Source organism: Macrobrachium rosenbergii, chromosome 42 (assembly GCF_040412425.1).
Source record: "Macrobrachium rosenbergii isolate ZJJX-2024 chromosome 42, ASM4041242v1, whole genome shotgun sequence".
NCBI lineage: Eukaryota > Metazoa > Arthropoda > Malacostraca > Decapoda > Palaemonidae > Macrobrachium > Macrobrachium rosenbergii.
In genome coordinates this window covers 19,338,122-19,364,136 of record NC_089782.1, presented here as the reverse complement: position 1 = coordinate 19,364,136, position 26,015 = coordinate 19,338,122, and the positions used below count along the sequence as shown (strand labels likewise).

General features: G+C 36.5%; 1 protein-coding gene and 1 long non-coding RNA gene across 4 annotated transcripts in view; both read left to right on the top strand.

The window, feature by feature from the left end:
* The first annotated feature begins 234 nt into the window (after positions 1–234).
* On the top strand, positions 235–18,663 carry LOC136828024 (myeloid-associated differentiation marker homolog). 3 transcript variants are annotated; one of them, XM_067085662.1, is made up of 6 exons: positions 235–417; positions 7,927–8,054; positions 9,434–9,619; positions 12,207–12,326; positions 13,033–13,164; positions 17,543–17,670. In XM_067085662.1, the coding sequence occupies exons 1-6, from the start codon at positions 354–356 to the stop codon at positions 17,615–17,617; spliced, it is 705 nt and encodes a 234-aa protein (XP_066941763.1). In that variant the 5' UTR covers positions 235–353; the 3' UTR covers positions 17,618–17,670. The 3 variants fall into 3 exon arrangements, with proteins under 3 accessions (XP_066941763.1, XP_066941760.1, XP_066941761.1); XM_067085659.1 differs by lacking the exon at positions 12,207–12,326 and having other exon boundaries at positions 236–417; XM_067085660.1 differs by lacking the exon at positions 13,033–13,164 and having other exon boundaries at positions 243–417; positions 17,543–18,663.
* A 5,255-nt stretch (positions 18,664–23,918) lies between these two features.
* LOC136828023 (uncharacterized) overlaps positions 23,919–26,015 on the top strand; it is a 22,489-nt gene continuing 20,392 nt past the window's right edge. Inside the window, exon 1 of the long non-coding RNA XR_010849883.1 lies at positions 23,919–24,040. This is a non-coding gene — a long non-coding RNA (uncharacterized lncRNA). The remainder of the gene's footprint in view (positions 24,041–26,015) is intronic.

Genomic DNA, 26,015 nt, shown 5'->3' with positions numbered 1-26,015 from the left:
ATGGCCATGCTTTTACACAAGAACATTCCATACCTACACATTTATGCACCCATTCTGTGGACCATTCTACGACAGTGAATGCATATTATGTGTAAAAAATGAGAATTATATTAAACATCTGGTGGAGTGCAATCGCCAACATGCGCTGACTCACCACTGGAGAGAGAGAGAGAGAGAGAGAGAGAGAGAGAGAGAGAGAGAGAGAGGTTATAGGCGTCCATACTCTCTTCCTCTTTCTCTCTCCTCCAGTCTCCAGACCCTCGTCTCGCCTCAGTCTCAGGCTCTCAGCTTCAGTAAGCCAGTGTCCGTGATTCAGTGAACAAGGGTCAGTGGGCATAACAACAACTGCTACAATGAGTTATTCGACTTCAGTCAGCGCCCAGCGCACAGTTGTTGTGAGTTCTGGCGGCTATGCAGGTCAGTTGTTATAATAAATCATGTAATTTACAGTTTCTTAAAATAATTGCTGAAGATCCGCTTGGGGTGAAGTAAACAAACGTTGTTGTTCTAAGTTGGAATAAAGGAAAGAAAGTGAAGGAAGGAGACGCCCCAATCCCCGAGTTCTACAGTGTTGCCAATTCGTACGGTAGAAGGCTGTTCGTTAGAGTTGTTAAAGAAATTCACAACGTACTCATTTCCAGTTTTAACTTACTCTCGGTATTTTTTCACATGGTGAATTTTTATTTTAATGTACCCAATCAAAGAAAATTAACGAGAATTTACATTTCATGACGCGCAAACCTTAAAGAAGTGCTTCCGAATTGGTAATGTTGTTCAACCTGGACCCCGGCGGAGTTCGAGATGTGCAACTGGGATCATTTATGATTTGCGCTGTCTCTTATTTCTTCCCATAATTAAGAACAGTTAACTGGAGAATATTTATATTAGAAAATTAACGTAAGCTATTTACTTCATACGTGAATTATTTGTAGTTTTGGCGATGTTGGAACATAACTGCTGCCGTTGCTTCAAACAGCTATTTACATACCCGGAGAATATTGTTCGTTCTAATTTTAGGCATCGCGTCAGCTCCCTAAAAGTAACGTCATATGCTCGTCAGTGTAACTAATAATGTATCAGTAAGAACTTATTTCATGCCTGTTGCCATGGCTGCCAACAACACTTGCCCTATGAAAAATCAGCATTTTTCTGTCCCCGTTACATCATGGCTTTGGTATGCCTTAAAGAACTGCGACCGAGTTTCTCTCTCTCTCTCTCTCTCTCTCTCTCTCTCTCTCTCTCTCTCTCTCTCTCAGGTTATGCCGCTGAAGCATCTGCTTCTTTCTTTGGAGAAACTGGAGGATGTAAACGGGTATTTGAAATGTACTTAATAGATTTTGCTGCTAGGTCTTGGAAGGTAACGAATTTCCAGTGGATGCTACTGTTTTTTATGTTTTGTTTTGTTTTAATGGGAGGCGAACCAGAGAGAAATTCAAATAATATCATGATACTTGTCTGTATCAAAACATGTTTCAGACAGGCGATGTATATTGAGTACCTTGGCAAGGAACAGAGAGTTAATAAAATGTATGAACCACCATACCTCAGGGTTATGTTACAAGGCCACCTTGGGAAACTTTCCTTTGCTAGTATAAAGGTCATGGGTGTGAGGCTTTCAGGCGTGACCCGAGATCTGGGACTGCGTAGCGTGGATAGTAACAGAGCGTTATGAACTCGAATTTTGTCTGGATGTAGCTATGTAACACCAGTAACAAGTACAGTGTAGGACTGCGCAGAATTGTCGAGTCATGAAGTTGTTATAAAAATATACTTTGTGTACCTGATCACGTCACAAGGCTACAGAAATACAGGAAACGGAAACTATCCATTCTATCCACCAAGCACATTTACGTATATAGTTATATGTGCGGTGTACAGATATTCCAGCGGCCTTATTAATCAGTGATCGCAGATGTACATAATGATAACGACAATTGTCCTTATACTTGTAAATGGTGCTTATACACCGGCAACTTTATAATAATAATTGGAATACATAACGAAAGTATTGCTAATGATTAATGTGATATCCCTAAGAGCAAATTTTATGGAGTGTTAATATTAATCCATAACTGTTACATCTCTGAGCAACACTGTACTTCAAAGTTGTAAGATTATCTTCCCTATACTTCTGCAAAACCGGGCAAGTCCGGACAAGCACGATTATCAGTTCCTAACTTCCTTGTGCTACCATCTTTACGTCTCATAACCTGCCTAACGGACACCTGGTAACAAAGGGCAAATCTGCTAGGTTATGAGTAGTTTTGAAAGAGGCCGACAAACTACCACTTCGGTTTTGTCGATAAAAGAGATCAAAACCATATTCAAGAGGGCTCAGACACTGGATATTTCACGCTGCGGTAGACGTATCGTGCGTTCGCTTTAGAATAAACTGGCTTTATGCCAACACGAGAGCTGGAATCACGAGCGGTATGGCTTATGAAAACTACTAGACCCAGGTTCTTGTACCGACGTTTCAGCTGAAATGTGCGAGCTACACCGCCACTCATACTAAAAATATTCTTTGTTTACACTTTCCGTATTTCTCTTCGGCTTGGCTTCCTCTCACATTCGACTATAAGTTCGTCCTTCACCCATTCTCCCAATAAGCTCTCTCCCTCGCTCTCTCTCCATCCTTCATCCCGCTCTAACTTTTCTCTTCCTCTCCTGATCTCAGACAACCAAGGCTCTCACGACACACAAACGACCCCTTTCAGTTAGTGAAGACTTGAACAGGCGAATCTCAACTCCCAAGGCGATATTGCAAATGTTGTAATGTTTGATTTCAAAATCTCTAAATATGGTCTGAATGTCAAATTAAATCCAAAGTAGATGCACAATGTTACAGTTACCGTCGGAAATATATGCATTTACTAAACAAGTTTATTAGTTTGTACTTGGAAAAAACACTGGTAACGATTCATTCATGCTTAAATAATCTACCGCATTAGAACCATAGTGTCCATCATAAACACCACTTGTACCCATATATAAATTTATTATCTGCGTAACAGATGATCTACGAGAAGTGGATCACGTTTATTGTCACAGACTTAAACGAGAACATGCCATCATTTTTTACAGAACAGGATATAGTTATATGATGTCAGCGACAGTTTTTGAATGCAGGGGAAACAGGAAATTATAAAACTGGGTGTAACCAGTCCTACCCAAGACTTGTATTCGTTATGCAATAACTGCTATGCTTCTCCCTGGTCTCTAGACCAACATGGGCGTATTTTAGCAAGGCAGTACTGAGTAAGTTTTATGTTTTGGTTATGGCAATATGACCATTTTTCATTTTCTTTAACTTGGCGATGTTTTGAGACAGCGGGGTTAATATTTGCAGGTCCTTATAGGCTTCCGTGGCCTTGTCTGTTCCTAAGAAAGCATTGAGGTTAGACTCTGACCTAAAGGGTCAGGGTGAATTGTGCAAAGGAACGATAAGTTCGCTTTGGTGAACCAAGTAAGGTTGTCAGTACTCTCCCTACTAGATTAATCATGTGAATTAGTTTTAAGTATTGCTACCTATACTACTATTACTGAATATCAAGGCCACCCAAACTAGTTTAATAAACAATATCGCTGAGAGAAATTCGTTTGCGTGAGAACTTACCAAGTCCTTATTTGGGTGTGGACATAACCTCTCTCTCTCTCTCTCTCTCTCTCTCTCTCTCTCTCTCTCTCTCTCTCTCTCTCTCTCTCTCTCTCTCTCAAACAAATTACAGCACTCTAACAGATTAACTCTTTTAATGAGAATAGCTCTTCAAAATGCAGTGCTATTCACACTTTTTCCTCCACCATTCTTGCTCTCCATTTATCGCCCTCTCTTTCTGACCTCCTTTCTCGTACGCCTTTCTTACTTGTTTAGCCCAGTCACACTCTTCTTCTGTTAACAACAGAATCATTCCCAAGGAGATCATTTATTGTCGTTTTTATTAGTTAACTATCACTTACATTTCTTGAAGTTACAAGCAAGATATACCGCGTTAAGGTTAAAAAAGAAATCCTTACGCGGTATAAGACAATTGAAGTGATGCTACTGAAGGAACGTGTTTATTGTGACGATGGAGGGTTGTTTATATCAGTTTTATACAAAGAGGTTTCTTGTCCGCCTGGCACGTTTAGCGAAGAACGAAGAGGAGGTTGGAAGAACGAAAAGGTTGCGATGAAAGACTTAGCCTTTAGTTGGGTTGACTCTCTCTCTCTCTCTCTCTCTCTCTCTCTCTCTCTCTCTCTCTCTCTCTCTATTACATAGAACAATTTACTGATGTTTTAATATAACAAGAACTCCCTGCAATCTCGTTCTCTCTCTCTCCTCTCTCTCTCTCTCTCTCTCTTCTGGTCGTTGCTGGAGGTGCTTCATAGCCACTGCCTACTTTTAGATAATGGTAGAAGATCCTAATTTTTATTAGAATTTTCATTTCCTAAAGAAAATTCACAGCAATTTAAAAGGATTTTGAGCGAATTTCATCTTTCACTAATATGTCGTTCAGTTTTCTTTGAAGGCGAAGTTTTTAGTGAAGTGTAACATAGGCCTACTGCAGTGTATGGAGGCAACATGTTGCTCAGAATAATGTATCTTTCTTGTAGATGTTGTATGACAAAAATTGTTATAAAAATTTTTTTTTATATCGTCTGTAAACACGTGGTTGAGAATGTCTGACATCTAGTAATATAGAAGAATCCATTTTCGAAGTCTGTAGTTTAAGAACAGGTTTTTTCTACCTTTTGTACCGTTTCAGACAACGATAGCGCAGCAACGTGATTTCAACGTACATGGGCCTAAGGAATTTGTAAATAAATATTTCTGTTTACTAGCATTTTCAGTAATGGCATTACCTATTATTTAGATCATCATCGGCGCTTATTTAGGGAGTTGACACAATGCCAGATAGTCGATTGCAGAAGCCACTTTTGCAAGAGAGATTCCCTGATATTATTATTATTATATTATTAGCATTATTATTATTATTATTATTATTATTATTATTATTATTATTATTATTATTATATAATACCCAAAGCAATACAACGGCCATAAGGGACAAACTGTGAGACTCTTCAGTCATTAGTATCATAACTTTTTTCTTAGATGATATTTCTCCCGGATGTAGGCGATCTCACTCGCGCATTTCTTCCCCTTCTTCCTTTTACAGCTTTATCTTTCATTTCCTCGCATAGGGCAACCCAGCAACGTAGTGAGGGAGATGGGACCACGCCCATTTCACTTCCAGGCATCAAGCCAAAAACCTATTTGGGTCAGGCAAGTCAGTCAACTACTGTGACTGGGATAGGCGGCAGCCTGTCTGCCAGATGTTGATATCGCGCACAGAGATAACTGGTTTATTGAACACAAAAGCATTGAGCTATCCGATAGCCCTCGGTGTGAAATGCTTCTAATACAGGTCCTTCGCGGCATAGCGAAATGACCCTACCGTAATCTGTATCGAAGGGAGATATTTACAAAACAATTAAAAAACACGTCTTTTATAGCATACACTGCACCAGCTACACCGGAAGGTGCCAGGGTCTGGTGCCACACAGACTAGAGCTTCTTTCAGTGAGGGAAGGGCTTTTATAAACCACCTGTCACTGTTTTGTGAATGTGGGAGGGGGAAGGGGCTTTGAGCCCCCTCAAAAAAAAGTGACAGCAGGCATTCATTATATCTAATTCCGCCACTTGGTCTACGCTGTTTTCTTAGAGTTTCTGACAGGTAAGCGGTGAGATGTAAACAGTTTTTTTATGGTATTTTGGAGGTGAACGAACGGCTTGTGTTGTAAACTATCTACTGAGAACTATTTTAAGACGGTGTGAAACAAACTATAACTTTTTGACACGATTGTTAGTATCAGTGCATGCTGTACCGAAAACAAATAAAGCACATGACCCTATTAAGATACGAACTTGGTTTTATTGAAATTAATTATTTGCAAAGAAGAAAAGCTAACATAACATCCAAGAATGTGTAGCTCAGCATTTTTAAGGCCCCAACGTAAACAGAAAACTAGACCAAATGTTTATAAAACCTCAACACAAAAAGTGTCTCGGGCGGAGTGTAGATGTATTAATAACTGTGACTTGTGTGGGTGAGTCAGGAGAGAGAGAGAGAGAGAGAGAGAGAGAGGACGAGTGCTCGAGGAAAACATCGTTCTTAGAAGCAGCCAAGTGGAACACTGTGTTTGTTGTTCATGCTCGTTGTTTCTGATTTGATAATGGCAATGACAGTGACGATAATGATTGTTGCACAGCAATAATCACAGTAATAACTACAAATATAGGCCTAATGCAAATGATTGGTGTTAAGACTGAAAACAAAAATCCAAACTCGACAACTGCGATGACTGGTTTAATCCTGGTGGGCGTGAGGCTACCTGGTTGAGTCTAAGGACTTACAGTAGATCACTGCAAGAAATATATCTATATCTATATCTATATTATATACTTATATACATTATATGTATATATATATATATATATATATATATATATATATATATATATAAGATAAAGAGAGAGAGAGAGAGAGAGAGAGGGAACACACACACACACACACACACACACACACACACACACACACACACTTAAATCCAAATATCATTTCTGTTCGTGGGTGTCTTGGCATTTGAAGGCAGGTGATTCTTAACCCTCCCACTCTCCCGCCCAGTATATCCCTCCCATACATCATCCCCCAGATACGTTGACAGGGCATGGGGAGCGATGAAAAACTGCCAGGGGCCCCTTTTAGGGTTGAAAAAGCATCTCCTTATTTTGGGATAATTCTACGGCACTCCTGTTTCATCTTAATTAGACAGCTTAAGAGGATTGGTGCCAAATAGTAGAGATTTTACATTAGCTGTCTATCTGTCTATACATATACATATACATATACATATACATATACATATGTGGGTGTGTGTCTTAGAGTAAAAAAGTAGAAGAAAAAGAACAACAAAAAAAAATCAATAGAACATATGAAGGGAAAGAGTGGGTGTGCGGATGACTAACAAATGATGACCAACCGTTTCCTCTTCAAACCTTGCTTTTGTACAACCACCACCTCACGTCTCGGTTATTTCTTAACAGAAAATTGTCTGTTGCATCATTTCGTTATCAGGATCTTCGCAAACAATGCTTAAAATATGTAAACATTTATATATCTCTTTTGACGTAAATGGATATTGCGTATTTATATTCCTAGGCGGATGTCAATAATTTTATCAGTACTCTCATGTTGCGTAATTTTTAGTTTGTTCCATGTGAATGATTACCGTTTTGAAAAATCATATTTAAAATGCAATATGTATCCATATATTTCGTGTGTGTAACACAGAGACTATGGAAACATACTCCACATTTAGACTTAGCGTTGTCCAGCCCGGAGCCAACGTGTTTCATTACCGGCTCGAATTTAGGTCTAAAGAATGAAGGCATTTCGAGGCCTGTGACGGTATCTCTCGTCCCAATGGTCGGTACTTGCCATCTAGACCCTTCTTTATATTATCGTCATTTTTGACGGCATGAGCACCCAATAAGGCCTTTGGCTTACTGTTGAAAATATATAATAGTCTCATATGTTACTGGGCGTAGGCTCGGTTGCTCAAATCGTGCTATGTCAGTCTTTTACAAGAGACATATTAACTAGTTTAGGAATCACAAAAAGGAAGTAAAGAGTTCCGGATTTTTCAGAACTGCCACTTGGTGTTTTTATATTTAACAATTGAGTTTTAATTCAGTTCCTATACTTTGTTTTATATGATATTAATCTCTGTACCTTTATTTAGACTTTTTAATTGTTTCTTGTTAAGAATATTTTTTTCCTTTTAATTCAGTTTCTGTATGCATGTATTTGAAATTTTTAATGTTTCTTAACAGTTCTAATTTTTTGTTTTTTAAGTTTGTTTTTTTTTAATTTCTGTAATCAGCGAAAAGGTCAAACATGGCAAATGAGGTCACAGTTCACCGGATGGTGTCGTCATCCACTACTTCAGCCGTCTTGATCAACGTTGGGTATCTGAAGACGTTCCCTGGGATCCTCAAGATTCTGCAAATTGTAAGTCTCTCTCTCTCTCTCTCTCTCTCTCTCTCTCTCTCTCTCTCTCTCTCTCTCTCTCTCTCTCTCTCTCTCTCTCTCTCTCTCTCAGCTTTTACCTATTTAAAATTATTTATTTAATTTATTCTATATAACTGCAAGACCCTCTCTCTCTCTCTCTCTAAGCTTTTACTTATTTGAAATTATTTATTTAATTTATTCTATATAATAGCAAGATCCCTCTCTCTCTCTCTAAGTGTTTGCTTATTTATAACTGTTCAGTTTATTCTATATAATAATTGCAAGACCCTTTTCTCTCTCTCTCTCTCTCTCTCTCTCTCTCTCTCTCTCTCTCTCTCTCTCTCTCTCAGTGTTTACTCATCTAAAACTATGTATTTAGTCCATTTAATATAACTGCAAGACGAATTCAGTTCTTTATAGACAAACTTAATTTTTTAAAGCAATTCCCTTAAATTTCAAAATCTTTAAAGAATGTAGTTTTTTACAAAAAATGTAAAGGCACTCTGATATTAGATATAGCCATGCGATTGCTTTTGCCAAACTAATTTAGGCAAATGAAAATATAATCTTATGCTTCAAATAAATTTGACTACAAAAATCATTCAAAGTTTGATTCGGCTTCAATATTACCAATATCATTCAGTTAAATTGGTAACAGGTATCATCATAATTGATAGGTTAAATCTTGTATTCATCCGGCTTCGATAAAAAGGTATATTGGGTTGCTCGTCCCCCATGCCCCTTGCTTTTAATGTCGTAGCGGGGTAGTGCTGTCAGTTTACCTCACACGGTGCACTGCAGGCATTACTTTAGGTTCTTTTCAGCGTCCCTTCGACCTGTAGCTGCAACCCCTTTCATTCCTTTTACTATAACTCCGTTCATAATCTCTTTGTTCTATCTTACTTTCCACCCTTTACTAACAATTGTTTCATCATTATTTTCCAACGCTGAATGACCCAGCGCTTGGCCTTTGGCCTAAATTTTATATTCCAATGTCATGCTTTTTTAAAAACATTGAAAAATTCAATTAAGTCAATTTATAATGGGTATAAGCCCTAGCTCTTGGCTTGAATTTTATAATTCGGTTCCTTGCCCTTGCTTTTTTAAAAGACATTGAAAAAGTCAGTTGATACTGGGTATTCTCACGATTAAGAACCTAATCCAAACAGCTGTGAATGAGATTTGACAATGAATCCTGTCCTGTAATCGCTAACCTAATCAAGGAACAACTGAGTAACTGAATGTTGCTAAACTAATCAAGACGACAGTTGATCATTTCTCAATAATATTTTGGGCCGCGATAAATCCAGTCCTATAGCTGCTAAACTAATCAAGACGACAGTTGAGTAACTGGATATTCCCTCATCGTTCTTAAAAAGATTCTGGGCTGCGTGATCTGTGGCATCATAGGCCACTATATCACGTGGACGCAGCAGGCGGACTACTTGCAGCCAGAGCTCCTGGTGCTGATCATAGCAGCCACCTGCCTGATCACGACGTCTCTCCTGGTGTTCTCCTGCCTCTGCTCCATCAGCACGGCCTCTATAATGCCCAAGACGCTCTTTGTAAGTATGATTTCACTTGGAGTTAGTTGTGTTTGTTGTTACGTTCACGTCTAATGTGCTCGCATTCTTGCTGGATAATGAGTCTAGTTATTGGCTTGACTTAAAGTAGGCATCGTAGGAGGGAATGCTCTTGCGTGATTAGCGGCAATCAGAGCAGGTGGAATACTACAGCCAAAATTAATCCACTTTAAAAAATTGATTGAATTACAAGTTAGAAATAAAATTATCTAAATAAACTCTAGCATGGTACTATGTACTTGCATTGAAGCGGGTATCAAAAATACTATTCCATTACTTAACAAGAAAGAATCAAAGACCTTTATTTGACTGGGAAATGGGACTTTTGTCTCCCCAACAGAATACAGGTGATGGATGCTGTATAAAGAAAGAATCAAGGACCTTTATTTGACTGGGAAATGGGATTTTTGTCCCCACCAGAATACAGGTGATGGATGCTGTATAAAAGAGCACCACACTTGTTAAAAATGCATTTATTAAGATAGCTCAGAGTTGTCTAGTAAATTGATGGTATGCAAGATGATCAAAAAGGGGTCCTTTCAACTTTAATAAAATCTCTGTTGTTACTGGTAGGGAAACAAACATCGCTTCAGAAAAAATCCTTAGAAATTCTCAGTATGCTCTTTGCACCTAGGCAGGATAACAATATAAAAAAGAAAATCTGAAAGCTAGGGTAATAGTACCATAGGCATTACATAAGTTGTATGGGCTTTTTATGATACATTATCAAAGTTAAGTTAAGTATACCTTAGTTTAACCAGACCACTGAGCTGATTAACAGCCCTCCTAGGGCTGGCGAAGAACTAGACTCATTTTACGTGGCTAAGAACCAATTGGTTACTAACAACGGGACCTACAACTTATTGTGGAATCGAACCACATAATACCGAGAAATGAATTTCTATCACCAGAAATAAACGCCTCTAATCTTCATTGGCCGGCCGAGATTCGAACGCGGGCCCTGCAGAGTGCTAGCCGAGAACGGTACCAACCAGTCCAACGAGGAACTACATTTTCAAAGTAACACAAAGGGAGTCTGTTAGTCTCAGGTCATTTAATGAGTGGCCAAAATAAGTGAGTGCAGTAATAGCTAAGCTCAGTAAATCGTGAAGTAGCTTGATGATACGAGAGGTGGCAATGAATCAAATACAGCCACTGCAGTTTTCAACCGGGGAAAAATAAAAGTATTAAATAAAGTTGTATAATTTGCACATTTTACAGCCTTCTCTTTAGAATGAAACATCATATCAATTTTATAGACTTATAATGATACAGAAGTGGCTGCCTTTGGAGCACCAGGCTTAGGCTTTTGAACATACGACCAAAACTTCCCGGCCTGTTGATTGAAGAACTGTGACGAATATCAAATACACGTAAATAATTTGCCAGTTGGAAATAAGTGACTTATGCAGTAAAAAATCAATTTGAATTTGTCAGATTCGCTTAAAATCTAGGTTGATTGATCTCAAGTTTTCTGGCGTTATGACTGTTACTTAGGTTAACGCGTAGAAAATATATAGTGAAATTTCCTTCAAGTTTGACGGATTCTAGTTTTCCTAAAGATAAGTTAAAGAGAATCGTCTATTATTAAGAAAATATTCTTAATGTTAAGCAATTTTTTAAAATCTACATTAGGATATAGAATGTCTTTTTTCACTCTATGAGAGAACCATCAAATAGTTATTCAATACATGTATTTATGTATATAATTGTAAGTATTTTTTATTCATAACTAATTATGATTTACTTTTCAGAATGAGACCCTTTTGTTATTGCTTCTGTACTCAGCTGTATCAGTTACACATTTGTTTAAGAATGTATAGTTGAGTTAAACACTGATTATATTTTTGTTCACATATTAATATCTAGCCATAATTTATTGATTGTAAGTTTGGTAAGTTTCCTCAAAATGGAACTGGTGCGAGCAGAATGTTGAGTTTTTAAATACACTTTGTGTGCTCTGTGTATTTAGAATTTTCTTATTTGTAGACTAATAACTATTTCTTGCATTTAGTGAGTTGAATCAAATTTAAACATAGTGGAAGAAAGACGGATCAATTTACAAAGGTAATAAATTCTAGTGAAATGAAGAGTTGAATAAAATGTTCAGGATATAGTGGTCAGATTTTAGCATGCATAAAAGATGGCTAAATGTAACAAGAAGTAACAAGGATTTGATGTAGTCACAACCGGTGCAGTGAAATATTGAATGAAATGATAAATGCCTTAAAATTTACTTGGGTCAAATTTTAACTGCTAGTAGTCAGGTATGTCTACAGTAAAAAGTACAACATTCATCTTAACCTGGTAAAGTATGTTGCTAAGGGTGTCTCCACACTACGGTAAAACATTTCTTAAACACACGCCAGAAACTTATCGCCTACATATCACAAGCAAGCTGAATCAACGACCTTTGGCAAATAAGTCGTTGACTTGTACACAACCTGTTTGTGATGTGGGTGCGACGAGTTGGCGACGTGTTTTGCTGTAGAGTGAACGCACCCTGCGGATCTGCCGACAGGGAAAACAACATCGTCGTTTTCTATTTGACCTGTTTTGGTTCCTGCAGGAATCGATGTACCACTTAGTAGCTGCAGGTCTTTACATCAGCTGCTTCTTATACCTTATCGTTTTCCTGACCGATAACAAACGTTACATTGTAGAGTATGAAATGAAAATCGCTGCTAATGTAAGTACTCCTTCATTTGCCGGTGGGGTTAGTTTTCGTCATAACAACGTATTAGATCTAGAGGCAGCAGATACGCAGCATAACTCGCTATGTGTATGTTTTTTCTGAGATGGAGCAACTGCTAGAGATTCTTAGTCACTGGGATTTGTTCTGGTATCTTTAAGTCTGCATTTGAATAAAAAAAAATTATAAAAAATGGTGGTACTAAGGCATACATAAATTCAGATTGCACAAAACATCAACGTCAGTGATCTCCAAGTTGCTCCCTTAAATTCAGAAAAAGCAGAATAATTGCACTTCATTGTTCATGTCTCTCGAGAGCTATCATTTTTCTCTGCATATGATTAATCAAGATATGTGTAGACAGTTATGAAGCTCCTGAGAGTCAGGTAAAACGGGTCTACAGACTTGAGCTGACCAGCTGTCAAATAAAGAGAACAATAATTCAAAGAACAGTTTCAAGAAAACATGCTAACGGAGACAGAATGGATGTGATTCCTTGCAGTATTCAGATATGGCAAATATAATTAAACTAAATTTCGTGTTTGCTTGAATGAACTGGGCACAGATAATATGACAGGGCTGAAGTCACGGCAAGGCATAGCAGTGTGGTCAGTGATGGTACTAGTGACCTGTCCAGTAGAGTAGTCCAGCACTGTATGTAGGGGGAGCATGCCACTCAGGCTGTGGTTTCTCATTCTTTTAGGTTGTCCTGTTACACAGTACATTGTCCTACCTTCTAGTGTGCTCTTCTATTAACCTACTGAGGGAAGTGGTGGCCAGGAACGAAGGTTATAAAATTTACGAAAGAGGCTACAACTCTAAGATATTTTCTGGGGTGAGTGACGACCACAAAGACTTTATTTGCTGTAGTGAGTGTTGACATGGATGCATTTCTTCTGTTATGAAGGAATAGATACTACATTGAGTCCATTCCTGTTTGTAACATACAGGTACATTCCTTTGGATGTAATGACATGAGTAGGTTCCTTCTAGCATTCTTCTAGGTCTAAAGACGGAAGCATACTATTCGACAGTATTCACAAGTACGCTCCTTTTGCATTTAAATTTAGATGATAGGTCTATTTTCATAGAAAATCTGTATGCCATTTTAGACAGATGCTCAGCTTCTAAGTACTGGGATTATATGCCAAGGGAAATTATAAATGATAAGTACATCTGCCTCATCACAGAGTGTATAGGTGGACTGTCTACTTGTGTAACACACCCAAAGGGACAGATTTATCAGTTATAATTCCTCTTTGGCGTATGTTATTTCCAAGGTAAAGTGAATTCGATATTAAGAGATTATATTAATAAAGTTAATCTACCATTACCTTAGACAATAACGGCCTACAGTTATGCCTTCTTAAGCTTTAATTATTGACGATTATGCTACGTCTTGACTTATTCTTTTCCCAGTTCTCAAAAATGCAGTGTAGAGTTCACCGCAGTACTCCTTATTAATTTCATTCAAGGACTGCAAAAGGAATGATAGTTTTAGTACAAAAACCTTTTGACGGAAGAGCTTTTTTTTTATTTTTTTTTGAGTAAATGCAGAAGACAAACCCACAACTTGACTCTGGATTGTGTGTGCCATTTGTTTTTAAGTAGTTCTGTTTTTGTTTGCCCATTATTAGTCTTTTGTTTGCCCATTATTAGTCTTTTGTTTGCCCCTTTGTAGTCTGTTTTTTGCTTGCCTTTTTGCTTGTTTTTTTTTCTATCTCTGTTGTTTAATTTTATATCCGTTATGAGTGTTGATACTGTATGGCTCCTGAAATCGTCTTGGACCATATTCTCTTGTTCCTATTTAATCTTTTGTTCAAAGTGTTGATGCATCAGTTTTCTTCAAGATCTTTAGATATTTCCTTAACTTATTCTCTTTTATTTCTCTAAAAGTTCCAATTATTTTGTCTCTTCGCTTCATAGAATACACATGATGGAAATCGCTGTATTTTATTCATAGTTTTTTTTTAACTGCCTACATTGCTTGTGATTGATGAGCTATTTCGATATAAATATATATATATATATATATATATATATATATATATATATATATATATATATATATATATATATATATAAAGCTTATATTCATGGTAATATCTTTTTCCCATTTACTTCTGGTAACTCTTCAGTTATTCACTTCCAATTCCCTTTTCAAACATTTTCGTTGCTGCTTGAATGTGTATCGTGATGACATAGTTGATAACATCAGACTGTTAACTGATTACTATCAGTCTCTAATTTGTGAGTAATGGCTTCACGGCATCCGTAGAAACAAGCCACACCCCATAGGCCCAGTTACCAGTTACTAGAATTAATAGAAAACATAGGAAAACTGGACTGTATAGCAGGAGAACATGACTCTTAAAGATTTTTCTGCTTTCAATTTATTTTAAAATCTGTATGGCAAACGTTTATGAAATAGTAAAGCAGTTTTTGTTTTCATCATTTTCAAGTAACAAATTGCGCTTATGATGAAACTGGAAACGGCATATTTTAAATACGAAAGGAAAGAAAAGAATTGCAAGCTACTTGTTGCAGTCCTGTAAGCCATTTATTTTTATATTTTCAATAAGCAGACGAATCACTACAAGAACCTGATAAAAAGGATTTTATTAGATCTGTCCTGTTATTAATTTAAATTTCAGTTATGTTCCCGCCCTTGAAATTGTTTCAAACATATCACGTAGTTTTCATTCATTATTAGTCTTCGTAACTATACTGCGTGGCTGTGTGCTGAGCGTTCGAATAGCTTCATCGATGTGAGTGGGCGTGGCTTGTTTGTTTTGGCGGGCTTCTCTGATAATGCTCTTGCCAACGACAGGAGGTTTTATCTTATCATTTATTTTGTCGTTTTGCTTTTATTTTAGCCTGCTAGTCTACTGCCAATGGACCATGGGCCAACGCATATTCTGGTACCACCTGAAGAGGCAATTTTATTTGTTGTCCAATGCAATACATTTCAGCTTGATAGCTTTTTTGAAAATGGGTAGCTTTATAATGCCTTATGTCACTTTGATTTTTTCATTAATGCTTTTATAGGATGTTTTAAATATGTCTGATAACTAAAACTGAGCTACCACACTGGAAAGGCTATGCCAAAATGTTATTCAGCTACAGTGGCCTTTTGCAACTTTGTGTGGTGCCAAAATGTGACAAATCAGCTGTGGGCCTATGGTCTGCATAACTGGTGAAAATAGAATTTTGACTGAATAATGCAAGACGGAATTTCTTGGTCTTATTCGCTGTTACCGGTCGCTGATGACAGCCTAGGCCTAGGTTAGATTCAAGAGTGGGTGCTGGGTTCAAGCTTGACATTTTCAAGTCTGTCGGCTATGATACTTTTATTTGGTGGTTTCAGCCAAAGATTTCCGCTTTGTAAAGGAAAGTACTTGAGGAGTCTTCACGATTTGCCCTGATCTTTTGGTTGACTGACAAAGTGTTCCCGAAGCCCGAGATCTTGACTTGATCTCTGCAGTTAAGAGCTTGTTGAGACAATTGACAGTTCAAAAGAAAAGCTGTTTATAACGGGCGTAACTTCGAAGTGAGAGTATTAAACTAACAGGATAATAGGTAATATAATTTGTTGCTAGCCACCACTTTTCTTACAGCAGCCGATATATGCTATGTGCTAATGCTTTTTGTCACAATGAAAGGATGCACGGGGCGCTTTGACCTTTAAACTTCTGAGCTTAATTAAATCTCTGTTCATTGACCATCGAAGGATTCGTGAATTCTTGGTTGTTTTCCCTAGGACTGAAATCTGATAATCGTAGAGCATGTAAGTAAAAATCTTCTAGTGCAGAATCATCACATTTGAACAGTTAAGTTTAATGGCAATTATGTTCAGTGAAGATTGAGGGTAGATCTTTAAAATTTTCATTGATGATAACTATCTAAAAAAAACGGATCTTCCTAGATAGTGACCCCCAACAAAGTTCGGGGGTCGTTGTTTAGGACTTACTGTATATTTCTTGGGGGTCATTATCTTTATGATATTTACAGTTTTTTGTTTATGTTTTTATGGTAATCCTCAACGGACTTATACTAAACACGCAGCAAAAGTGGATGCATACCGGGTTAAAACCCTTGGGTGTCTCTATCTAGGAAAGATAAAAAAAAAAAACCTAAACTAAATGAGGTAATTTCGAAACCCACATTTATCTCTTCAGGAGATATATAACAATTTTCTTTTTTATCCGTCAATGTATATGTTCAGTATGATCACAATTCAATTGACTATTTTTGTGACTATTTTTTTTATGTTAATTTGATGTTCCGTAGCATTCCTTCTTTATGTTTCCTTATTATGAAATTTGCATGAATTGACTGTTTTAATGTTATCAGCTTTGCATGAGATGTACTCCATTAGTTTTTATCTTCCTCCACCTATGAAACCTGTATCGAGGTTCATATATTAGACCTATTCTCTTGACCTAAATATGTGTTAAGTGCTTCTTACTATTTCAAGTCTTCATTTTTCATAAGTTCTGCATGAAACGTATTTTAAGTGTTTGTTTTCCCACTGTATGTGGGTTTTGCACCAAATTTATTTTATGTCTTGTCTTAAATGATGAAAAATAAAAAAGATGAATTCGAAAGTTTTACTGAAAGTTTGATACTTCATCGTAGGCGTTATGTAACTTTAGTCACTTCAGTTGATTTTTCTGCTTGTGTCTTTTTTTATTTCCAACATTTATTCTCTTCCTGTTACATAAAACTGGGTCCGATGCTTATTCTTTCAAGTGGGTTTTCGTTTCATTTATCTTTCACTTTGGTAAAATATTTCTGGTAAAATATTTCTTCATCTTTTCAGGATTGGAAAAATTATCCATATCAGTTTTATTTATTTTTCACTTTGGTAAAATATTTCTTCTTCATCTTTTTTCAGGAATGGGAAAATTATCCATATCACTTTATTTTACTGTGATATATAAAAAATTTTTCTTGTCAGGAAAAAAATATAATTTTCTTACTTTCAGAAAATGAAGGATTTTTAAAAGTTTATTGTTGCTGCTTAGTTTAGGAAACTAAAACAATGTAATGCCTTTGTATTGTGTCAACTTTACCCAAACGCCCTCTGATGAATGCCTAAATATTTCATAATTCACACAGATTAGATATAAAATTACGTAGTTTATTGACCTTAATCAAATTCTGTCCAGTATATTTTTCTATATGAAAAATCTAATATATTTTTTTCACAGGCCATAGGCCTTGTCAACGCAGTCCTGTACGTCGTGTCCAGCATCTATTCAGTGAGAACATTCCGCCGTGGTTAGATGATCTCGAATGACTCGGGTGCACAAAATACTCCTTACGGCACGCCAGTTTCCTCCAGGATGTGTAAACAGGTTTTAGAGGTTATTTCACGCTGACAACTTTAATCTGCCTTTTCCTGCGGTACTGCAGTTGTGGTGGTTTGATTAGCAGTCAACACTACTCAAAAGAACTTCGAGCGTTTGAGGCTTTCAAAATGAAGGATTGTGTTAAGGTACTCGCAAGGATGCTTTTTAAAAATCTTAATATGTTTTGACATAAAATTGAATTAACCCGTATTTCTGGTTTTCCCATAACGCTGACAATTTTCTCTGGTCTGCCTAACTGAAGGGGTTTACTTTTGCAGCATTTTTTGCGAAAGTATCTGAAGTTGTATTCAACTGTCTTTAGTAAACCATAAGACAGAGGTTGCATAAGGGTTCAGACTATTCTTGATACTGTGTCATTTTTCAGAGAATTCAGTCCATTACACAAAAGTCGATTGAGTCAGTCTCATATGCTGTAGTGTCCTAGGCCTATAGGAAGTGCTGACAGTGCTCTAGGTCTATCAGAATCCTGTAGAAAGTTTTTGTACAGATCAGACTTCCTGAAAGTATTATAAGCTTATCCTATTGATGGTAAGGTTCTAAGCCAACCGCACTTGATGAAATGATTTCAGGCTAACTATGCTTTCTGAAATTTTTATATGCCTCTTCAGAACGTTTCTGTTAGGTAGTGATTAAGTTCCTTTTAAATGGTGCTTAAACGAAGTGAATAACTTTTGCAAAATGAAAGATTGACTGTAATATTACCGTGAACTGCTGCCTAGACCTATACTCGAAGAAGAAATTAAGGGATAGGAGTGTAGCACCCGTAATCATCATATTTATATTTTGTACCAAGATTTATTTACAGGCTGTTGTAGCTGGCCACTAGAACAGTTCTTTATTGCATTTATTTTCAGCTTTCTCCTTAGAATTCCAGCTTTCTGAATGTGCTTAGAGCTCTCTCTATTAGTGTCGAACATGTTAATTATAAGAACGTTGGTTTATTATCTTAGCTGGCTGGATAATTGTGTTGCCCTTCCCATCGGCCTCATCATGTATGCATAGATGTGAACATAACATATACATACATACATATATATATATATATAATATATATGTTTATATATGTATATATATATATACATATATATATATATATGTATATATATATAAATATATATATATATATATATATATATATATATATATATATATATATATATATATATATATATATATATATATATATATATATATATTATTAACTCTGACTTCTTAGTTATTTATAAAGACACAATGTCATGAAGATTTTTTTTATATATATAGCATATTTTGTAAACATAGGTTAGGAGAAAAGTTATATATTTTTGAACAGTATTTTTGGACAGAATATTTTGTTCATTTTAAATGTACACGGATAAATAACTGTTGTAGGTGGCTGTTAATTTAAACTTTTAAAGAAATTATAATAATACATTCTTTACCATTATCGTCATTTCTAGCCTGATAACCCCTACTTAATGATTTTGTAATATTATTTAAAATCTATTTATTATAACCCTTTCTTAAGAAAGCAGGTGAATAATTGATATAATTTTTGCCTGCTCATTCTGAGAAATGTCCTTCTTTTAATCACATAAAAGTGTCGATGTTGCATTTTATAAAATAAAATATTCATAGAAAACTTTGAATTCTTTTCCTTGTGTGTGCATGCGCGCGCGTGCGCGCGTGTGGGTTGGCTGGTAAACGTGGAGTTGATATCCCGTAGACTGCGTTACACACACGTAAAAAAATATATGGATATATATTGCATTTTACATAGGATTATTATGAACATAGATACCAGAAATAACTACTTAATTCGTAACAAACTCGCTACTTGATAAGAAGTATGAAATAGTCCTGGAAATATAGAAGGCGAGGGAGTTCCGGAACTTGAAGTGAACGTCATCAAGAAACGACCTAAATAGGCGATAAACAACCCGGGAAATATATAAGGAGGTGAGGGAATTCTGGAGCTTGAAGTGAATGTCGTCAAGTAACGACCTAGCCAGTTGACCCGCCACAGATTTGAGACTTGCAACCCCTTTCATTCCTTTTACTGTACCCCCTTCCATATTCTCTTCCACCTTACTTTCCAACTTCTCCTAACAAATGTTTCACAGTGCAACTGAGAGGTTTTCCTCTTGTTACACCTTTCAAACCTTTTTACACGCAATTTCCCTCTCAACGCTGAATGACCTCATAGGTCCCAGCGATTGCCCTTTGGCCTAAACTCTATATATTCTCTTATTCTCTACTACAGAAGGTGGGTGGCGGAGACTGGGGCTGTTGTTTCAATATATAATAATAATTCTAATTTATTTGACTGACAATTATTATTATTATTATTGTGAGTAATAAAAATCCACAATTATATAGTAAATATATTACTATGTAAAAAACCAAAGACTTTCAGTGTTAACGTTAAAATGCAAAAGTGAGGTGGATTTCTTGTGAAATAGTTTTCATACGTTAAAATGCAAAGTCACTACGTTTTCTTAACACTGATAAACCCGTTCAGGTGTTCGAAAGTCTTTGGTTTTTTTACATAATATGTATATTTACTGCTATAACTAATGGTTTTAATACTCAGAATTTTCACGATTGTGAATCTATTAGCATTATTATTATTATTATTGAAAAAGATGGCTGCATTATGCGAATGTAGCTTATACAGGGTCTGTTCTGTTTTCCTTATAATTCGCTTTTCAGGCTCAGCGATGTTGGTCAGCAACTGGCCAGGAAAAAGGATAGTGTGTGGAATGCGGGAAGTCTTTTATTGAAATATTCAATCAGAATTCCGCGGAATCCTTCGTGGTCTGAATTCAGGTTCTTCTACTTCAGGTTGTGGTACCGTCGACATGTTTCGACCATCTCGTCGGTGTCATCCTCCGGACGTGGTTGAGAAAGACCTGGGTCGGTATTTATAGGGGGGTCTTACCAATCATAATTCAGCACCGATCAAGATCCCCCCCCCCTCTATAAATACCGACCCAAGCACCTTGTTTCTCCAGATCTTTCTCAACCACGCCCAGAGGGTGACCACGAGGGAAAATAGAAAAGACCGTGTATAGGATAAATTCGCATAATACAGCCATCCTTTTCAATAGGACCTGTTTAAGAGAGGGTCTTTTGCTTCATATTATTATTATTATTATTATTATTATTATTATTATTATTATTGCTAATAGATTCACAATTTCGTGAAAAACAATCTGAGTAATAAAAATCCACGATTATATAGTAAATATATTACTATGTAAAATAGAACCAAGACTTTCGAACACCTGAACGGCGTTCCTCGTCAGTGTTAACGTTAAAAATGCAAGAGATAAGTGAGGGTAGTTTTCTTGTGAAATGGTTAAAAAAAAAAAAAATTAGTGATGGGGCAGGGCGAGAGATAACAGCCCATCGCGGAAGTGCTGGTTCGGGTGTTATGTAATACCAATACCAAATTCAACAGCCCCAATTTTTTTTTTTTTAACTATTTCATAAGAAAACTACCCTCACTTTGACATTTTAACGTTAACACTGATGAGGAACGCCGTTCAGGTGTTCGAAAGTCTTTGATTTTACATAGTAATATATTTACTATATAATTGTGGATTTTATACTCACAATATTATTATTATTATTGTGTGTGTGTGTGTATTATTATTCCAAGATTTATTATGTTTGCTGCCTTTTTATTTTATTTTGTTTGAAAACAATTACTATACTTAAAACTTCTGGTGGCATAGTTATATTCCTATTGCCTTAATATTCATGTCTGAGTTTTCAGTGCTCTGAGGTACACTGAAAGAGAAAATCGACCTTCTAATTCGACCACAATGACCCGAGTAAGTATATCAACGCCCGTCTGACCATTCGCCAACAGTTATAAATAGATTATTTGCAAGTTAAGTTTGTTCTCAAATAATCAGTTTATCCTGGAATCGTAAATCCTGTTATTTCAGCTTTTTCCCGTTACCCAGTGTCAGAAAGTCCGCAGTTTTCTTACCAGTTTCGTAATATATACACATTATATCTATAATTATATATATTTGTATATATTTATATATACATATAATAAATATAAATATGTAATAGTATACATACATACATTATATATATATATATATATATATATATATATCTATATATATATATATATATATGTATGTATGTATATATATAATTAATATATATATATATATATATATATATATATATATATATATATATATCTATATATATAATAATATGTATATATATATATATATATATATATATATATATATATCTATATATATATGTATGTATATATATAATATATATGTATATATATATACATATATATATCAATTACTCGTCGATAAATAAATGAAATAACATTTCTTTCAAACCTCATAAGCCGTTCGATTCTGTTGTCTGATTCATATTTATTGACAGGCTGATTTTTTTTTTTTTTTTTTGCATTTGCTGGTTACTTGCACTCCCGTATCCTATACTTTTAGTGACGTGTCATGCGTCTTTGTCTTTTGTCTTTGTAACGTCACGTTCTATGCATTTGCTTATTTTAAGTCGTAATTGAGGTTATTTGTTTTCCTTTGTGCTAGTAAACATACCACGTGACCCAGCCTTGCGATGACGTCATATTCAACAAAGGAAAGCCTTCTCATGGTGACAGTCAAGTGATGATGCAATATGTATATTATTCGGTTAAAGGGGAAGCCTTCTCGTGTGGTGGTGCTGTATAACATGACTTTAAAAAAGGGAGTCCTCTCATGGTAATCACTGCGGAGATGACGTAATACATTAAAACAAGAGAGAAAATTGGCACGCTAACCCCTTCAGCATTTGGGTGTGGTCGTTTCGACCCCTCCCCCTTACAGGAAGATACTCAATACGATGTAAAGGAGTTTTCGTGGCCCTTCGGTAGTAGTACTGGTCCGACCCCCGTAGGGTGGTAGCGCCGCCAGTGCACCTCACGCGGTGCGCTGTAGGCATTGTATGGTTCTTTCCAGCGTCCTCTCGGCATCTAGCTGCAACCACATTCATTCCTTATACCGTGCCTTCGTTCATAGTCTATTTCTTCCATCTTACCTTTCACCCTCTCCTAACAATTGGTTCATAGTGCAACTGTGAGGTTTTCCTCCTGTTACACCTTTCAAACCTTTTTATTTTCAATATCCCTTTCAGCGCTGGATGACCTTATTGGTCCCAGTGCTTGGCCTCTGGCTGAAATTTTATATTTCATTCCTACGACTGGTCTCACGAGCGACAGGGTCCGGGATCGATTATCGAGTAAGTCTAGACGTTTTAAGTGAGTTTCGTTAAATCAAATTGTATCTGTGGCCTGAGAAATACATTATACCCATGGTAAATTGTCGGCTACGGTACGTCTTAGCCCGAATATGAAAGGGCATTAAGTAAGCAGCCTCATCTTACAAGAGGTATTACTGGAAAAAAAAATGTGTACTCATCTATATATACTACTCGGAAGACAAAAGTTCAAATCATGCTTGATAGCTGGATTTCAGTTATATTCTTTAATTGTCAATTAAATCATTCCTATACATAACATGAAAAAAAGAGCTTATCTTGTTATCAATATTGACGTGCGAGAGTTTTCTATGGTAGTATACGCCAGGCACAACAGCAGGCAGGATTAAGGTACATGAACTGTCGTACGGGAGAGTGAAGGTTTTCTCCCGTTGAGGAGTTGGTAACGCTGTGTCTGCAACTCCGAATACCCACAAAAACATAAAAAAGTACTAAATATGTGAGGGATTGAATTACAAGTTATTCAGGGTTGCAATTTGTAATATATCTTAGGTAAAAAAAAAACGATTGAAAGTACTAATGTACGATTTGTTGAATAAAAAATGAAAGAGGACAAGAAAGAAGAAATAGGTAAAAATCACTTAATGAATGAGTTCAAAGAAATGAGTTAATTAAATCTTTAAAAATCCCCTCATAATAAATGCACTGGATGAACATATCTCTGATAAACTCGTTTTATAGGAAGCAGCAACATGGCGTTGCTCAAGATTTGTTATTCACTCAGAAATTGGCGTCATAAATTTAAACATGCCAGAAGCAAGCGCCTAAATCAATTTGAACTTCATGACCCTTATATACAACGACAAATAGAGCGAAGTTCGAGCATATACGCCATGATAAAGTGCTTGATCTGCGCATACTGAAGTATCATACGCTTACGAAGGAGGGGTGTAACATATAATCTTGTAGTCCCAAAGCGCAGGTGCCAGACAGTGCCAGTGCCAGTGCCAGTGGTCGGATAGTCGTCTCTCGGTGCACTCAGGGTTATTGCGAGAAACGTCCCGTTGTGGCTTCGCAGATTTGGCCGTTTCGGTGAGTACGAAAGGGCTAAATAGCAGCTACTAAGGGGAAAGTAACTCTCCTCGCTAGCAATTAAGTCGGTGAGATAAATTATCTTGAAGACAAGTAAGGCTGAAAAGGAGGAAAAAATTGATCTAGTTTGTTGCGTGTGAAGCCAATGCTCCCTGGAGCACAAGTGTTTTGGTAGAGTCTAAGCGCGAAATTGCCACGTAATTTTGCTACCTCATGATGTTTGCTCATTTTCAGCTGGAGAGTTGCTTGACTGTGTATTTTTTCATTGACTGTAAACTTGATTAATGGAATGAAATCAATGGGAGATTATCTAATGCAAACAGAACTGATTGTATTAGTTCTTAATGAAGGGTAGGAAAAATGAGTGTAGCAACGACTTAACTTTTATTTATAGACAGCTCGAGAGAGAGAGAGAGAGAGAGAGAACTTGAGTTTTGGGTTTCGATACGATTTCAGTGAAATGTTAGCCCAAGGTTGGTGGTGAGACCTACAAAAAGACCAGAAACGAACTGTGGTGACGTAATAGCCACACCAGCCTGATGTAATACGATAAAGCAATGCTTTTTGAAAAAGGATACTCGACAGACAAGTCCTTCTTTTACTCGAACTTCTTTTATTCTTTTATTTGTGGCCAAGATACGCCCACCTCTGTCAGTGGCTATATATATAGACAGCGAGTAAAAAACTGAATGTCAGCGAAATATTGAATGAGGAACATTAGTAGCGGAAGTAAATAGAATAAATTTCGAGAATTTTATTCCATGGAATGTTGTTCAATAAAACAATTCGTTGAAGCTTAATTCATATGAATGTGAGCTGTTCAGCAGTTGCAGTTTACGTTTAACCTGCAAGAAAAGCTACTAGGAAAAAATATATATATTGGTCTAATTCGCTATGAAGAGACAGTACTAGACCGATAATAGCACTCATAGTTCGTTTTATGTAGCAGCTCCGTAACCATGCAGTATATCTCGCCGAAACTGAGGATCACAGATAGGGAGACACACACACACATGTGTCTTCTGTGTTTTGTGCTCGCGACATATAAGGTTCTATACTCGTTGCAACTCATTGTGATCTAATTGGGTAATTTATCTGTTACACACTGGCATTTTCCTCTCGTTTTCTTTGTTGGTTTGATTTTCTCGTTCGTCCTCGTTGTTTTGACAGGTAGTGTTGTCCTGTTTTTTTTTTCAATTGGAGCACGTGCAAGGTTTTATCGTTGTCATTAGTATGTGTCAGTCATTTTATGTAAGAAGGGGTGGCTAAAAAAAAAAAAAAGTATTTGCTGCTCTCGTCGTCTTTCTCTAGCAGAATCAATGACAACTTTCGAAGCCACCTGGTTGTATTATTATTATTATTATTATTATTATTATTATTATTATTATTATTATTCATTGTACTTTGCAAACTTAACAGTGCCGTGACATCCGAGAAAGGTAATTTTCAGCGCCTGCACGAGTTTGTGTGCAGAGATGTATGCGCGTGCGCGCGATCCCGTGTCCCACGTTAAGTTTAGAAGTTATTTTCAACGAGAAGAATCAGAGAAGACAATTGATCTTTTATACGTTTTGGGTAACACGTTATGGGTAACAATAGTTACTTTTGCCTTTACAGCAACACTTAAATACATTATATACTTAAATTTGTTTTCATCACTAAACCTTCTCTTCTAACGTGGGGTCCATTCTACTTACCTTGTTTGTTAAATAAACATTGGATATAAATCTAACAGACTTTCAAATGACTAAGTGAGTACCGATTACTCATTCTTGATTCCGGGCTGCTTAAGATGCAAGACTGCGTGCTAGCATAAGGACAGGTCAATCAACAACAATAACCAGTTTCATCTTGTAGGCCTATGCTGCACTTCTTTGTTGAGTTTCAAAGAATGATTAACTTTCTTTGTACAGTGTTCTTAGCCTAACAGATATCTGCTTCGATGATTGTTGATTTGATTATGGACGCTGTTAGT

Excerpts from the sequence above, each read along its gene's own strand:
- LOC136828024 (XM_067085662.1), top strand. The coding sequence starts at position 354 with ATGAGTTATTCGACTTCAGTCAGCGCCCAGCGCACAGTTGTTGTGAGT. Across the intron at positions 418-7,926 it reads GAGTTCTGGCGGCTATGCAG|CGAAAAGGTCAAACATGGCA; the intron begins GTCAGTTGTTAT and ends TTCTGTAATCAG. Across the intron at positions 13,165-17,542 it reads ACTCTAAGATATTTTCTGGG|GCCATAGGCCTTGTCAACGC; the intron begins GTGAGTGACGAC and ends TTTTTTTCACAG.